At 40.0% G+C, this 18,475-nt stretch overlaps 1 protein-coding gene across 1 annotated transcript in view; it reads right to left on the reverse strand.

Annotated features, from left to right (window-relative positions):
- The window catches only part of MAD1L1 (mitotic arrest deficient 1 like 1), a 384,548-nt gene that overhangs the window by 325,344 nt on the left and 40,729 nt on the right, over positions 1 to 18,475 (reverse strand). Inside the window, 1 exon segment of the mRNA XM_086622170.1 lies at positions 15,639 to 15,725. Within this exon segment, the coding sequence (XP_086478296.1) occupies positions 15,639 to 15,725 (87 nt within the window).

The following is an 18,475-nucleotide window of genomic DNA, read 5'->3' on the forward strand; positions in this document are numbered from 1 at the left end:
TTACTGGCAGTCTGTAAAGGCATTAAATTTTATATTGAGGCTTCAGGTTAGTGGACAGAGGATTCTAATATGCTAACTGTGCTGCAGTTTGACACCAAGTTTTGAGCTCTTCTCCACTTGTGAGATTTTAGACAAACAGGCATTAGTTTAATAATTCTGACGAATTATGGGGCTTTTTGTTTGGTTTTTCAAACAGACAGTCCCTGTTCTAACACAGTAAAGGAAAGCTTGCTCAGACTGTTTTCTCTGTGGCTCTCCATTTGTGCTGAATGTAGAACTTGGTATAAAGTGACTGCGAAGAGGTACGAGTTTGTGACATGGGAACTGAAGTTGTCACTTGCAGAAATCGTCATAAATATTTTACAGGAACATTTACTATCTGTTAAGCTGTGATGAAATCAGAACTAACAGACAATACCACAGGCACCAGTTCTCAAACAGTTTTAATGTCAAAAGGTATTAAATGAAGTTTTGACCCATGTGGAGATCACAGAGACCAGCCTTTCCACTCTCTGAAGGAAGTTTCAATGCCAAATACTCAACAGTTAGGGAATGTCAAATATATCCATGGAACCATCCTCCAGTAACTGTCTATCTTCCCAAGCTATTTTAGCTTTAAAATGCAGCAGAAGCAATTGACCTCTTGAAAGCAGACATATGGAATCATATTTTTAAAGATTTGTGAGTTGCAGAAAGAATAACTGCAATTAATAGCAAAGCTGGGACCACTTCTCATATCTACTTTTGTAACCCAGCCCTGGGGTTGAGCAGAGAATCCCTGGACCACAGAGATTGCTTGCTTACTCCTTCCCTAGCAAGGGACCTGGCTTAAGAAGGCAGGCAGGAAGGTATGAACAAGCTCGCAATGGTTTTCATCATCCTGCTCAATTCACAAAAGCAAAAAAATCCTTCCTGATGGCTTAGAGCCTGCAGGAATAGCACCCGTATATGCATATGTCTCTCGTAGCTCAGAAGTTATAAAGATGGGTGCATTCATAGCTCTTGATTAAAAATGAGCAGTCAGCTATGAAGGGTCTCAGCTATACCATATAATAGCTATATATATATATAAAACATACACTGTATAGCTATATATGTAATAACTTGCTGAACGTTTTCATGAAAAGGAAGGAAACAGAGCCTCCCTCCTCTCCTCACGTTTGGATTGATGCCACAAAGCGTAAACCAGCCCCACTGATGAAAGGAAAAGGAGGAACTTTTTAACAACAAAATTCATTCTCAGCTGTGACAGGTTTTTTTATTTTTGAACTGTCTTCACTTAGCAGATGATCCTAGAGTTTCAGTTTAAGCCTTTCAGTGGCTTGCAAGCATCCTCCCTGCACTAAAAACATCACTGCAGTGGACACTACCTCTCGTTTCTTAGATTTTTATGACCTACTATATTAAAACCAGTTTAAATGTAATAAAGTCTGCAACATTTACAGCTAGAAAATACGGGAGGACAATAAAATTAGCCAAGCATAAAAATAAGGGAGTCTTAAACATCCTCTGCTCACTTTCCAGGGACAAATATACACAGAACAGGCACAGACTGCAAAATCAAAAGGAATTTAAATCAATGTAAAATTCAAACAACCTTTTCTCCTGCCTGCCAGGGCCTCAAGGGACATTAACACACAGAGACTTGCTCTTCTGCATTGTTTCCTCAGGTTTTCATTCTCGCTTTCTAAAATTTGTTTATAAAAGTGGTGATCTGAAATATTGATGATTTACTCATCTCTCATACATGGTTTTGCTCAGCTGCGGCTGGTTTTGCAGTAGTGACGTACTTTCTCTCTTCCCTTCACCACTCCACCCCTTTTCTGCAGAAGATGGGAGTTGGAATACATGATTTTCAGATTTCTATTTCTTCCCATCTTACCTACTCTCTCATTAATACATACCATTACTATATGTAAGGCAAACCAGCAAATTCACACTGAAGCAAAACTTCCATTGTCACAACAAATTCTTGTCGTAGTGCCAAAACAAAGCTGTTCTCACCACTATTCCGACACCTCTGCCACTCCTACAGCAAGAGCATGAACTGTACAGGAGACTAAGGCAGGGTGTCTTTGCACAGTAGTCTATTCCAGAACCACAAAATACTGCCAGCTTCTGCCTCTCCTTAGGAGGGCTCCCCCGGTTTTCTTAGTAGGATGCTATTTAACAAATGAGATACAAAGCTGATTGAAGCAAAACAAAATTTATCTGTTTTGTAACATGTTCATATTAAGCAGAATTTGAAAAAAACCTGTTTGGGGCATATGCAAAAGCTTTAGGAATTGCAAGTGACATGAACTACACTTTGAGAAAGCCCTGCACAAGCAGTGACAAAGATATACTTTAGTAAACATTATCATGAGCCTTGTTAACTATCACTTCCACAAGCCAGAGGACAGATCACTGACTTGCTCAACGTCACACAGAAGTCCTGGGTCAGAACCAGAGCTGGAAACAAAATTGCTTCCAAAGGTCCACTGAGTTTTGAGTATTTCTGCAGTCCAGTCTTACACAGGTCTCAATTTCTGTCAGCCTCTCCCTCATCCTGTTTACCTTAAGCAGCTTTAATGCTTTACAGAAGCGCTACGCTATAGACCACCAGCAGCAACACATATCCTGGTACACGCAGAAAGAACACAGATAAAACATTTGCTGTACTTCAGAGGGCATCCAGACACGTATCACTCATGCCATCAGCCTCCTTCTAAGAAAAATGTTTTTACAAGTCCTGTTTTGTCTCTGCTGTAGGACTTTGCTGGTCCCAAACCTCCTGCACACCACCTGACCTTCACATAAGCCTCTTCTGCCACAGTGGTGAGTACACAGTGGTAGAAGTCCCAGTACGGGAATATTTGTAATCGCTTTCTGTATCAGTAACAATCAGCAAAGTGTCATGGATTTTATAACCTCTCCAATTCTTCTCTCTTTTAAATAAAAACACAACAATGCAACACCTTTTTTTGGACAGGTGGCAATTCAGGTGGTTGGTTACAAAGATGTAATTATTTTTGAACCATAGAGAAGGAATTGCATTGGATACAGCCAGCCTTACCTTAGTAATTACCTCTGCTACAATAAAGTTTTGTATTTGGAGACCTGGTTAATAAAAGACCTCTTCTTTTGAGATTCAAATCCCTGAGTCTCAAAGCACTATTCTAAACGGGGCATGTTTCTAGAACTTGGCTTAATGTCTTGCAGCAGAGACGATGATGGTCTTACACTTCTTTGAAGTAAAGAAAATGGAGAAGGAACTTACTCTTTAAAAGTGCTGTGGAAAAATGAATTAAAAACTAGTCTGACTCATCAAACACGATAGCCTCTACACTAACTTCTTGGCTTGATTCAGTTCTTTAAGGACACGAGGAACTTCTTCGAAGTCTGTACACGTTAACAAAAGATGCCACTCACTTTATTTTTAAAACATGAAAACTAATGAAGTCTGAGGCTGTCTGACCAGGACTGCCAGCTTTACAAGGAGAAGGACACTGTAACTTCTGTCAGCCTCAATGACAGCTACGTTATCCATGAGAGCTACAACTACCCTTCTCTCTCTTGTTCAGTTCTCATTCAAGAATTAGACAACAGTCTCCAGAGGATGGCAAAGAGAAGCTACTAAAACTTCACCCAGCCTCATTCTCTTATATTCAGTTCGAGACCTTCAGCATTAATTCAGGGAAAAGGTGAAGTACATACTTGAAAGCAAAATTTTAAAATCCAAATTAAAAGCTTGCAAAAACTGAGGAACTTCTGCCATATACTTGGCAGGTACGTTTGAAACAAGGTCCACATGTCATCATTCAACAAGTCTGCCACTGAGCCACAAATCTCCCAAGGGAGTCAGAATGAACTTCACATTTTCCCTGACTTCATGTATTAATACTTGCTCGGTAAATTCAGGAGCGTCCCCATGACACTGTTACACACAGAACACCCACCTTCAAGAAGCAGCCTTGTAAGATGACACAGCTTGGGTGCTTGTCTTCTTCAGACAAAGCTCTCCCTGTGATTCAAAACAGGCATGTTGTGAAGTTCTTCTGAAAAAGGGCAGATTCTACAGACAGTAGATCTGCATTCTGGGTTTGAGGAGACAACTGGAATACATTTTCTCAATGCATAAAGGCATTTCTTCGGAGGCATCTGCAATCCATGCAAATTAAAGGTTTCCAAAAGGTCATTGGCAATATAAAATGTAATTAGCTTAAAAACATTGAGTATTTTTAGGCACCATTTTGCCCCAGGTTATCTTACTGTTCCTTGGTTTTTCTAATCACAGTTTTTATCAGCATTATTTTTTTCCCTTTTGGATGTAATCAGCAAAGAAAGAAAAATCTGACAAATACACTGTTAAAAGATACCACATTACTCTCAAGTAGGCAAGTTAGAGACCAACCACCCCTGGCTGTGCACTGCACTACACACAAAGATGAGAGGTAACACAGCAGCAGGTGCACTTTTTTTTTTAACTGTGTCCTATTTAATAAAATAAACAAGTCATATTACGCTGTCCTATTAAGTCCAATGGTTACTCAAAATTGACAACAGATTTTGCCATGAATACCAACACCCTGCTTGATATCTACAGCTGGCCTTTCCCAGCACCAGCACAGCCCACAGTACTCACAAGTGCAAAAGGCACAAACACTGCATCTCAGGAAACACACTTTATCCTAGAACACATTTGGGCAAATGAAGCAAAACTCATTCAACAGTCATTGTAACGGCAGGTTCAGACTTGCTGCTGCAGCTGAGTGCCCAGAGGAGATAAGTCAAACAATATGACAAAATGATTTTATTGACAGTGTAGAAAATATTATTTTTGGTTAATACAAAATTGAAGTTCTAGCCCCTTAATTGCAAGTCTGACATACCAGTGCTGAGTCAGTGAAACACAGTATCTACTGGTATATGGCTCCAGCAAAAACATGACATACACTGTATATCTGCTTCCAAGCTCCTTCCATATGGAGAAAGTTCATACTGCTAATTGCTTGTCTTATCAAAGTACCCAAACCCTGGTCATGTATAAGAATGATTTAGACCAAGTTTCTCGTTCTCACAGATGCTAACAGCCCTTTCATCTATGTGTCCGATACAGATAGATGCATCCCCTCCCATTCCACGCACACCCACCAACCTTCTCTCTCAAATTGTCTAATTGATTAATCAAGTTAATGCAGAGCAATTGTTCTTTACCTGCGTTTAGGTTGAAGGCTTTCACTTCTCCATCAGATCTGAGTATTGGCCGTGTGCCCAAAGGCACATCTGCCTGCTAATCCTGTCAGCTGGCCTAATAAAAGGTATTGCTTCTCCCTACGAACCTTGCTTAGCTGATTCTTCTGTGAATGATCAAAACACACTCTGACTTCAACAAGCTCCAACTCTTACACCAGCGCAAGACTTGTAGAATGAAAACCAAGGTGTAAGACCTAGATGAGCAAGTTCACTCAATAAATTGGGAGTGTGACACAGCCAGACAACTTGTGTTGCAATTGTATCCTCGGTGGCACAGAATTCAGATTCCTTCAGCTGGAGGAGACATAGCAACACAGCTCCACGCTCCCAACTACAAGAGAAAAAGCTACACAGTGACTTCAGTCTTGCTCTTCAAGCAGATAAAGATGCACCAACATAAACGATACATTTGGTTTCCTGGAGTCAATTAATGCATTGCCTTGATGACAATTTTTATCTCCAACGCAAGGTGCAAGAAGAGGATTTTTTTCATTAGGATAACCCCATGGGTATGTGATACTTAGTCAGTAGAGACTCTCCAAAAAAAAAAAATCTCAGTGTTTTCTTAAAGCATACAACTCTCTTTTATTAGTAGTAGATACTTTGGACTTACGTACTGCAACTGCCATAGGCTACATCTGATAATCCCTTATTTGTACAGCCAGAAAGGGACACGTTTTGGTTTATTTCCATAAATTTTTCAAAAGCTTTTTCTGGCTGAGAAACAGAAAGTCTCTTCAGTAGTTATTCCACTCATAAGACTGATTTTTGTTGCTTGAATAAAAGGAAGGCTAGGAGGTTTTGTTGTGGGTTTTTTGTTGGGATTTTTGAGGGTTTTTTTTTACTGATTTCCATCTCTTAACAGTGAGAACGTATTTTAAAACTTATGAATATGTTAACGTTTTAAATATTGCAAATATGTAAAAACAGTCCATACATAAAATATGACAGAAAGGAAATTACATTTTGCTAGAACATCGTTCTGAACTCTAACAGAGCACAATGCCTAAGCCTTCTGACCAAGCATCCAGCCCCAAAGGGCTCCCTGAATGTCAGATCCTACTAGTTTCTCATATGGCTGGATTAAAAAAAGTACCCAAAGTCACCAGCAACAAAACAACTGGACCAGTTGCCAACCACTCCTGTTGAACCCATCTCCAGCTCTATCCTACCCCCGTTCCTAAGGAGTGACACATTCCTGGAAAAGAACGACTACACAGAGAAATTGTCGGAGTCTCTTCTGAGCAACAGAGCATGGCTGCACCACTATTGCCAGAAAACACACCAACTACCGGCTTAGAAGAGAGACAAAGAGGAACTGGCTATGAACACGTTTCTCCTCTGTGACGCTTATGCAGGAGCTAAGCAATCAGACTGACTAAGAATTTAAAAAAAAAAAATAACTCAAGAAACTTGCTTCAACAAAAAAAAAATCTTCTGGCAAGGATGGAGAAAGGAAGAAACACCCTCAAGGCACAAACACATCCTGAGGATCTTCCCAACTTTTAGCAGAAGACCTTGTACTATCAGCACAGTTCCCTAAAGCGGCCTTGCCTTGTTTCTCTGTGCTTGACTCCTCCAAGCCAACTACTCCTTCCTTAACCAGATGTCTCAAAAGTATCTGATCTTCATCGAAAGCTGCACCAGAGCTGTAGTAGGATGCTACATCTGAGCTCCACACAGGAAGAGCTTCCCAGACAGGCATATTCACATCAAGATATTCTGCAGCTTTTAGTTTCTTTCCTTTCACTTGTAACATTTTTTAGCTAATTGGCTCCAGAATTTATAATCCTGGTGACAGCACCCTGGCTGTGCAAGATGGAAAAGGTTGAGGAGGAGGGGGAGGAAAGACAGAGCAGCTGCCAAGGCTGCCGGCACCATCTTCTGTCCTGAGCACGTTACTGCAAAGCACCAGCTACATCTCGGGATGCTGATCATCTCCACGCTCACCCAGAGAGCTCAGGGTATCTTCTGCTTAGAAATATCACAAGACAACTTAGCATGTTTTATGCAGACTCCAGAAAAAGCAGGAATCCAAACATGAAGTGCAACTAAAACCACCAAATATGAAAAGGAGAAAATTAAGCAGGGGGGGAGCGGAGGGGGAAATGCAATTACAGCAGAAAAAAAATTTATTTCACCATTAGCATTGCACAATAAGAAGGTTTGTCAGGCACCGGTTTAGCCTACACATGTTCACATCCATCAGCATTTCCATGATAAATCCTAATTTTCGCCATTGTTGATCACATTGAACTAAAACTTGGTATGCAAGTTTTTAGCACAGATGCTCAAATAAATTATGCACATTAGTCATTTAACTTTCAGAGCAGCAAAAGAAAGCTGCTTTTTGGTGAGGGGGGTTGAGTGCAATTTATGACAAGTTTTTTTTGCCTTACACAGCTAAAAAAGACAAGGCAGCTTACTTTTTACTTTTGATTAAACTTTCCAAGCAGTATGTCTTTTGTACAGATGATAAAACTTTGACATTAGGAAAATATTTACAATTAAAAATGCCCTCCCCCCACCAACAGCTATAAACTTAACAGTATTTCCTCCATTTACTATATTGCACCATGGTCTATACATTCACATGTGCATACAAGCAGACACAGAGAATATTGAAATTAAAATACCAATAATAGGCTGAAGAAGTCATGCGGTAGAGTTAATGTGATCCAGATGAGAATTTGTTAAACAGCAATTAGCTATAGAATTGAGCAAAGTTTACAGGCAGATATGATCAACTGATTGAGACATCTCAGCCAAGAAAATCTATTTCTTAGACATAACCGCATTCTGTGCAGTATTTGAACTGACACTACTTCACAGAAGTTACAAAATCCTATAGAATTCACATTTACCTTGGTAAAATGTATCAGTGTTTTCAGGCTGTCCCTGCTCTCCCCCATGCACTAGGAAACCATCAATCTATTTAAAATAAACAATACAAACAGTACCCTAAAATACTTCAGAAAAATACATAGTCTTCAATATCCCTGTTATTACAGCAACTACAGTAGGTATTCGGGCACATGAGTGTAAAAAGACAGAAAATTCATTCTGCATTCTGCCACCAATCTTCCTCTGGCTTCTCAAGACTGCTCAGGAAAGCCATAACGCAGGTCTTGCATCACAAATTGAGACACAAAATGGTTATACACAACCTTGTTTGACTGTTGATGACCTATCACAAAAACACTTCAAAGGAACAGTTCAAGACCCATGGTCAGTACTATAATTTTAAGATAGCATATGGGAAGGAACAAATGTGTATCGTGCTTTTGGGGAGAAGGGAACAAAACCAAAAAATCCAAACAGGTACAGATAGATAGGAATGAATGTATTTTATTTGTCTTAAAAATAATTAGGTGCAGACTAGACAGGATATATGGAGTGGAGATGTTTCTTTTCATTCACATGGTCTTCAGCTGAGAACACAACAAACTCAGATCACTTAATAAAGTGACTCAGCAGAACCCAAGCAAACACAAAGCTCCTCCAGAAACAAAGTCCAGACTTCTCAGGCCACATTATTCTACCTTATCCATGGGACCATCCTTACGACTTCAAGACTGATTCGAAAGAGATTACCAAACTGAAGGGCCCTCCTCTTTTCCAACTCATATAAGATCTTTCAAGGCTTACAGCCACATTGCAGAGGCAATAAAAGACAAATCCCTAAGCACTGGAAATCTTAAAGCTCTACAATTCCCAGAGCTCTATACAAACCTTGGCAACAGGCTGAATTCAAGATTTTACATAATACTACTGGTTTCAAAGTCGAATATTTTTGTACTGCTGCCTACTGCATAGCTGAGATTATAATTCCTCTCTTTGTATTCACATCACAAATATGACTTGGACGTGGGGCACTCTTCCTTTGGCCCATCAGCCTCACGTAAATCATTAATTTGATCACAGCATCTCTCCACTAAAAAGGAAAGAGTAGGAATAATGAAAATAGATAATGAGTTTTGACTTCAAATTACTTCAAGGATTCTAAATATGCATTCTAGCTTCCGAGAACTCTAGACCAGTATCAACATACATCTATTTCATCTGGGATTCTTAGGAATCTTAGTCTCACAGAAGTGAAAGATTTACAGTGCAGATGTGAGCCATGCATAGAAGAAATGTTAGGCAGACTTCTCCTTCCATAACTTTTACAATGCAGCTCCATGTTGAAACATGGAGTGTCTGCTGTACAACACACAATCAAGAACAGTTCATGCTTCCTATCAAATTAACTCATTTTTACACATTTTTCTGGTCAATAATACACACTGCTACCTCAACACCCAAGGGAATGCTGAATCAACATCTCCAGAGAAGTGCTAATAAATGAAAGCTATCATTCATTCTAGTAATAAAAAGATGCACGAACATCAGGAATGCTAGTGGGAACACCGGGGGTCAATCACAATGCTGGAACAAGAAAAAAATATTAACAGAGTTAAATAGCTTCTACAATTTTTTAATTACTAGAAGTGATCAGAGCACCGAACAGGCATTTCACAGATTACCCTTAAATGTTGTCCAAGACGCACAGTCAGATATAAGGCAAGAAACCAAATACTAATGTTTTTACTGGTTTTGCCCTATACAGTTTCTACAGAGCTTCAGGCTAAAAAGATGGTACAATTACAGCTTTGTGCCTTGTAGGCTATTCTTTAGGCTTTCTGTGTATATTTTCTTTTAAATAGAAGGAAACTAGTTCCATGAGCTCCAGAACCAAAGATGTCTGGTTTCCTACGGACTTCTTTCTCTAAAGGTGAATATCAACTCAAGTAGACTTCCATTTCTCATACCAACAGCATGAAAATGATACTGATACAAACAACATGACCACAGCACTATCAAATGCCACAAGCCTTTGGAGAACCTGGTATAGAAGAAATTATGGATTCTGATACTACCGTGGTATCAGAACCGTGCTCACTCACTGCCAGCCTCAAGGCTGAGTGAGCAGTGACTAAGGAGCCAGGATCTCCGACAGGAGCCAGGATCCCCCACAGGAGCTTTACTGTCAATGACATTTAAGAGAGTGTCTTGCTTGCAGGGCTCTGATACCTAACTGGGCATGACCTCGAACTGCACCAACAGGATGCCTCTCCTGGAGCTGGATCCTGTTTTCCTTAAACTTGCTGCAGTTTATTATTTTTGAGACCTCTACCATCGACCAAACTTAACAGAAGACAAGTAGGAAGTTCAACAGTATAGGGTAGGCACAACCTCGTCTGCATACACACACCCAGCACAGTAACAAGTCTCACTTCCTCAGGAAATCAGACTAAAAATGGCACAACCATGAAAAGTAAACGTCTTGGCTAAATTACTTTTTGCCTTCCTATTTTCTGCTAGGGATTTACTATACAATAGAAAAAAATTGGAAAAGCTTTGCACCTACCAAATTAGAGTCACGAATAACCAGATGTTGCTCTGGAAGCCAACAACTTGAATATGTTTATTTGAAGAGAGCAGACTGGTCACTTAATGGGACACTATCAACCACCCTCTGGTATAAAAATGCATGAAAGATCCATTTTGATGAAAATAAAAAGCAATACCTACTAGTCATTTCTTCATAATATTATTCTATAAATGAATGCAGAACCTGCCAGCAGTTAATATTGCCCTGAAGCACTGTGAATAAACATTTGTCTAGTATTAGGTACACACACCCCTCCACATATAAATCAAGGTGCAATGTGCCATATAGATGAACAAGAGAAGAAAAGAAAAATCCCTACCTTGTCCTATATTAAGACATTAAGTGCTTCTTTTGATCACAAAATAACTCATAAAGCCTATCAAAAAGCTAGCACTTCTCTCTCCGTCAGATAAAAGTAATTTCTCTGTAATTAAACTTCCGTCCAACTTTCCAGAAGATTAGGGGAAGAAGTCTGACAAGCTCTATTTATATTTGTGACTGACATTCCTTGGGACATCCAAGGAAAAGAGAAGATGGGCAATAGATTTACGACGCACTTCTGAACTAACAGCACTTATGGAGACGGACGGTTCTGAACTTATCATCACTCATTCATTGGGGTTTTTTTTATTAAAAAAATCCCTGCTGTCCAACTCAAAAGCATTTTCTGTTCAGTTTGCAATCAACGTTCCTCAGCCTTCAATGGCTTAGCTTTTTATTTCATTTTTGAGTGACAACACACACACCAGGTTGTTTGGGTAAATCAACTTTACATGATTTATACGAATAAAGGTGGTAAACAGCCATGTCTCCTAACAGAACTCTGTGAGCACTTGCAGAAGGAAAATATTTTTTCAAACATATTCTACGTATCCCTTTTCACATATGAAACTACATGTCAAAACACATGGCTGGGTTTGTGACACTAGGTGACAGAAATAAGACATCAGCTCCAGGATCCCAACACCAGAACCAAAGATTTACTGCTCTTCAGTTTTACTTTGTGTCCTTCGTCCTGCTCAGTACTTCACCTATGTGTTTCCTTGAATTTGGCTTTCTACAACACACCCCAATGGTTCAAAGTCAATATTACACTTGGACAACAAGAGCAAAAGTAGAAAAGAAATTATCACTTTGGGAGGGACCGCAACTAACCAAAAAAAGTATATTTCCACAGTCTGTCTTTTAGGATTGAAGTAAAGAACAAACTGTAAGCAGCATCATTCCTTCATGCTCAGCCATCTCAGAGGACAACACTGACAAGAAAGGAACTTTTCCCTTACATTTCAAATTCTAGAGTGCTTTGCCAGGATTGTTGTAGGAAATCTCTCCAGAGACTCAAATATGTAGATAGGATGCTGGAAAAATAAATACGCAGCTTTTCTCACTTGAAAAAAAAAACAAAATTGTGTAACTACTACATCCTTTTTCCATAAGACAAAAGCTTATAAATCACTTGGCTGACTCTCCATATTACAAGCTGCAACTATCAACTCTTCCCGAAAAGTACAATTCAACGTACCGCACCTACAGCATTCACACTCTGGGAGGAAAAAATGTGCTTAAACTAACGATGGCTGCATGGTTAAACTGCCCACTAATTAAACACCTTTTTTCAACTAGAAACAGCAGAGCAGGTACACTTCATGCTATCAGAGTGGCCCTAAGCAATCTTCTTTTGAGCCTTTAAATCTTTGGATTGTTACACCTTTGTTCTGTAGTTACGGAGCTCCACGATACTTCCCACTGTTACTGCTGAAAGTATAATTTACTCTATTTACACAACTTGTAGCAACACACTCCAAAACAGCAGTGAGATGCCATCACACACTATTAATGACACTTTCAGGTACATTACTCAGCAATCCTGGAGTCATGAAGAGGAGTGAGTTGCTGCTTACGTGCTCAGTGCAAGAATGACCCTCTCCTCCTTCCCCATACCAGCACCACAGGAAGGTTTTCCTCCCTAGCAAAAATAGCAAGCTCCAAGAGAGTCTACACAACTCAAACATGTCAACAATCACTGGTAAGAGACATTGATTTAAATCCACTGTTCAGGAAACTCAGTCTGTGGTTCTGTGCCTAAAAACATCCGCGTGATACAGTAAATGTGATATGCATCACCATTGGATCTCTGGGAGGCCTTGAGCCACTGGCAATTGCACAGGTTACACAAACAGACTGCTCTTCAGATCCCCGAGCTGGAAGCAGGGGGAATATCAATGCAAAGGCTGGTTTGTAATGATGGAGCCTTTTCGTTGTGTGATGACCTCTATTGCTTTTTTAATAACGGAAATGCTGGCACTAAAGAAATATACAGTAATAAATGGAAAGCAGTTCAAGACTGGAAGGATGAGACAAAATAAATCTATTCTGTTTAGTGAAGCCATATGCCATTTGGAAAACATTATTACCAGTGTGTTTGTATACCATAACTCTCCATTCTAGATCATCTAAGAGACACTGAGAAGCAGTTGAGCTAGATCTGCCTCCAGTTCTACAGAAAGGACTTCCCAAACTGTTCCCTTCTAATACCTTTTCCATGCCTGGTTTGTCTTCTGAAGTCAAGCCCCACTCATATTCTGCTACATTAGCAATTAACTCCTGCTTCACTACCAAGCATCTCCTCTTATCAAAAAGAAACTGGGGATTATTTGTCAGGTTGTGAGACAAACAGTAGCTAGCAAGTGTCTATCACAGTCACTAAAACACGTGGGAAAGTTACCATCACCGGGAATAAAAAACCCAGTAAGACTGTAGTGTAAAGACTGAGAGAAAAAACACTCAGTTGGCAAAAAAACATTCCAGACACTCTTCTGCCTGTGTTTAAAAGCTCAGTGATGACCAAACACACATTCACCGTACTCAATATCAGCCATTTAGAGAAGAGGGTCATATCACCATCTTAAAACCACACTCAAACCTCTTCTACTAAACTGAATTTTGCACTGTAGCAACAGGACTATCTGTGATTCTCCACCTCATTGCCAAAAAATAAATTCAGACACCAACTTCTGATTATGTTTTCTTAAGTATCTATGAAATCATATGACTTAACACATTTCAACTAAAGGCAAAAGAACCTGTAGCTGAAAAAAAAGACAATAGAAAGCTGAATAAACGCTGGGCTCAATCACTAGAGGGAGTCACGATCACATATTAAGTTACTGCAATGCACAGACCATTCTGAACACAATTATGAAACAAATAAAAGAGAAGACCATCAGCTAAATCTGGATGTCATTCGGGGAAAAGAGAAAATTGGATTTGCTTCCTTAACAAGGTCTTATTTCCAAAGACTCAAGACCTCCTCTGGGGAGCTTTCAAATCATCTGTAATGAAAGGTTTTTAAAAATGTATCTTATTGCCTACGTTTTAAGACAGAGTAACGTGAAAGAAGAAAGCCGAAATTATCAGTTTTAGCAATGACACACAGCACTGCATTAAGAAAATGTTAGAATTTTAATTTAAGCAGCTTTACAGCCCATTTCACTTGAAATCAAAAAGTAATCTTAATCATGTTTTTATTTTTAAACTAAATTGGCACAATTACATCCAGCATGAACAGCCACTACCAAAAGGCTGTTTTTTCAACAGACGATTCCCCTCGGCCATTAATAAATTCAGAAAAAGCATTCCTCTGACAGGTTGAGAGAAGCAGCCTTGGGAAAAAAAAAATAAAGAAATCTATCTCAAACATTACCATCATTCTTTGATTTGATCATTTGATCAATTGTAGGTTTGAGGCTTTGCTTGGTTCATTTTTAAGATATGAAATGTCTTTTTTATATTGGTAAGATTTCCCTCCCCCTCCCCCCTTTAAACTTAGCAAAAACCACAAAACAATTTGGCCGTCTGCACTCACGGGGATTTACACTTGGCTAGCAATTTTACAACTGACTAAATAGTTTCGTTAACAGCAGCAACACCCTCAAAGCTTTTAACACCCAGCTTGAATCCTGCCCATCATTAGTAAGGCGGAGCCCAGAACACAATCACCTCTTGAGCCAAAATCTACCACACACCTCAGGAGAGACATTAGCAAACACAGCCCAAGACAAACTAAGAATGCCGGTCCAGTGCTCAATTACACGGTATTTGCCTGCTTTACATTCAAGATGTTTACAGCAAAGGTTGAAATTCTCCACACTTCTGTTGCTTCGACAAGCCAGCCAACACCTTGGCAGTGCCAACAGTCCAAGAGCCTTTTTCAAAGACAGAGGTATTGTTTTTAACAAGAACAGTCAACAGGTTCCTAACTTGAGGAAATAAAACGGTGTGGGAAGTAAGAATATGTGCACCAAGGATGAGAAGTGCTTTCTGGCACGCTATGGAACCATGCTAAGAAACGCCATGTGTAACCAATGCAGTCTGGAAAGTTAAGCTCTGGCAGACAAATTCGTTTCCCCGTTAGATATTCACTCCCGCACCAAGGAAAAGGCTTAAACACCCTCCAGTTTCAAATACATATCTCACTCTATAAACAGACTGCTCCTCCCAAAGTCTAGCAGTATTTTGCCATGAAAACTGCAAACATACGTCTCTACAAACTGGTCCTTTAAGTAGTCAAATCACAGTCTTCAGGGCTCTTACTCCCTTTCCCATACCAAGATGACTAGTTTGCACATTTGTCCGTGACATTCCCTTTCCAGATGAGATCGTCCAGGAAAGCAGCTCACTTCCCATTGCAAACACTTTAGCTCATAAAATAAAGCTGGATAAACTCTTCACTGCCTCCACCCACAGTTCTTCATCTTTTTTTCCCTGCAAGAACTTCAGTAAGCCAAAAGACTCTTCGTCAACATGGGAAAGAATAGAAGACAGCATAGAAGGCTCCATGGAACAGCAAGGAAACCTGAAGAGCTCTTCTCTCAGTTTGCAGTCCTTGTTTTCTTTCCACATGCTTTAACATAGCAGTGTCTAAGTCTAGTGTTTAGGTCTACCAGCATGCACTATTGGTACCACTCACCTGTTTGTGATGGTAGAGTTCTGCTCTTTCAGCGTAAGCTCCCTTTGCTGCAGGGCCACAATTTGCCTTGAAAGATCATCAGGCGTCCTACACAATTAAAACAAAATAGAAGCTTTTAACAAATCACTGGTTGAAAGATTACGTTCCATACATAACTATAAAAAAGGTCTCAGAAAAAGCAGACAAAGCAATTCCACCAGGCCAAAGTTGCTGCAGTCCCTTAGAACTACACAGGGTTGCATCTGCTCCTGCTTTCATAAGAGCTGTTTTATTAAAGCCATTGCTGTGTGCTGCAATCACCATCTCACCACTGTTCACTTCAAACCATAAACCAACTCCAAAGCCGTAGAGTCAGCAAGACCGAATTCTCCAAAGCAAGCAGCTCCCATGAACATTCATGCCAGATGAACAGAGCACTTACCACTTGAATAACTATTATTTATTTATTAACATACACGAGACTATGTGTTCACAACCTCCTCCCCCATCCTAGTGCTGAGCACAAACACACAGCGGTGAGCACACGCAGCGTTACTCTAACTGCTACTCAACCAGAGTCCCAGTGGAGCATCATCATGGGATCGTTACCAAGAAGGTAAGAAAGAGAGGAAGCAAATGTACATACAGACTGTACAACTCAACAACTCTGGCTGCGGCTGAACAACCTCTGATAGTGTAGAGGTTCAACTACATCATAGGTGGCTCAAAGCAGCGCTCCCACACAATTACCAGCGTGCTGACTTCAGAGTCCTTCATACAAACAATGACTACAGAGCCATGAGGGATAAAAAAAAAAAAATGGAATAAACCATCAGCTCTAGATAACACTTCAGATACCACTCTGATAACCTTTTCTTGTCAAAGAGATCAAAGCTTTCTACAGATCCACTAGCAACAGCTCTGCGGTTGCCAGGAATAGGTTTATTTTTCATTTAAATCCAATGATGAATTCTTGAAGCTAGTGAAATGGGATCAAGATAACTCATCTAGCAGGCCCAGAAACCACTATCCCACATCAACACTCTCCGCAGGAGATAACTGTTCTTCTCAGAGACCTCTTTAAATCATGGGTGTAAGAGATCCAACTCTAAATGAAGGAAGCTTATGAAAAAATACAAAAAGATTTTTCTCTTGAGCCACCAGAGTTTTCCATCCCAAAAGAGAAGCATCTGTATCACACTTCTCAGAAGAAAGGAAGTTGGAAAGGGCATCGCAGTACGTACTGGGTACATCCTTTTACTACAGCAAGATGCATCACCCTCAAAGGGGAAGAGTTACCCAAACCTTGAGAGGGTTTTTCCACAGGGAGCGGGTGGGAAGCTAGTTTTGCAGAAGTGAAATCTGTAGAAACACATTCTGTCTTGTCCCCCAAGATGCAAGCCAAGGCTTCACCGTTGCTGGCTGATGAAATTAAGCCTGGCCAAATTTTACAGTTTTCAAATACAGACCTGGAATGAGGCACCTGCCACTCCAAAAACTGAATAGAAGATGTGCCTCTAGCTTTGCCATTGGAATTTTGAGTGAATCTAGGACTAAAGACACCGTTTTCCTGATGATACCACTTTCCAGCCAACTATTCGCACACAGAAAAGGCATCACTTTTTAATCATCTGTCGCTTCCAGCCAAGTGAAAATCAGTTAAACACTGAGCTGATGCAGATAGTCAGGATTCAATCCTGGCAATCCCAAAATCAAAAGTTCCTGCTTTTTGCTTCCGGAATTGCACACCTGTAGTCTTCCTCAGCAGAAAATTTTGAAGCTTCTAATCCCACTCGTGTTACATGCAAGTGTGAACACGACATATAATAAAATGGATGGACGTGGTCTCCCTCAGACAATGAAGACACATATTGCAGCAGTCAAAGAAATCTGTCAGAACAGGATGTGAAACACTGTCCTTCAAAGACATCACACTCAATGGCCAAGCAAACAATCAGAAGAAACCAAGACACCAACCTGGAGATGGCTTGATTAAAACATCTAAAATTCACATTCCAGTAGCAGAGACCAGTCAATTTTAAGCCAACATACACCTGGGTTTTCAAATACGTTACAGCAATAGATAACACACCTCAAACTCCTGTAGCTTAGCCTGAAGGGATTCTTAATTTAAGCAGCTCCTCATCTCTTTACTGAGGGCTACTTAATGGCCAGGTGTCAGAGCAAACACTGGAGAAATAATTCGACCCAGTCTGATGTAAACCACATTTCCACATAACACAAGAGCAAGGGAAAAACAGCACTGGTTTATTGGAATCTCAGCTCTGCAGAGCTCAAGTCTGACACTGCTCTAACTTTGTTTACCAAGTTGGAGGACTCAGGTTCTTTCTACTGGTATGTAAATGGAGAATTAAATGATAACCTATGCCAGAAAGTGGAAAACAGTTGGTTTTGCATGCTTCACGATGTCTGCGGGGGTAGGAAAAAAAAAAAAACACAAACAAAAAACCCACACAGCAAAAAACCCTACAATCAGATTTCAACATGGCTTCATAAGCTTCTATCTGCAGGAAGCAGACCTCTAACTCAGTTTTTTTTCCATGAATTAAGAAAGCAGATGTTCTCTTTCCACAGTAGTTTCTAATCATAAAAATACAGAGATAAGTTAAGGATAAAGGTACCTTTTTTTTTTTTCTTACCAGCTATAACAAAATCATCAATTATGTTTCCCTTTCTACTTCACCATCTTTCACCCACTACACACCAAAAGCTAAAAACCAGAAAACTCCAGACAGAAACGGACTGGTTATGCTTAGCCTGTTTGGTGAACAGAAGATGTAGGCAGACACACCAGTTTTGACATGGACAATCCTCGTAAATTTTAATGCCAAGTCAAC

This window comes from Tauraco erythrolophus, chromosome 17, assembly GCF_009769465.1.
Source record: "Tauraco erythrolophus isolate bTauEry1 chromosome 17, bTauEry1.pri, whole genome shotgun sequence".
Lineage (NCBI taxonomy): Eukaryota > Metazoa > Chordata > Aves > Musophagiformes > Musophagidae > Tauraco > Tauraco erythrolophus.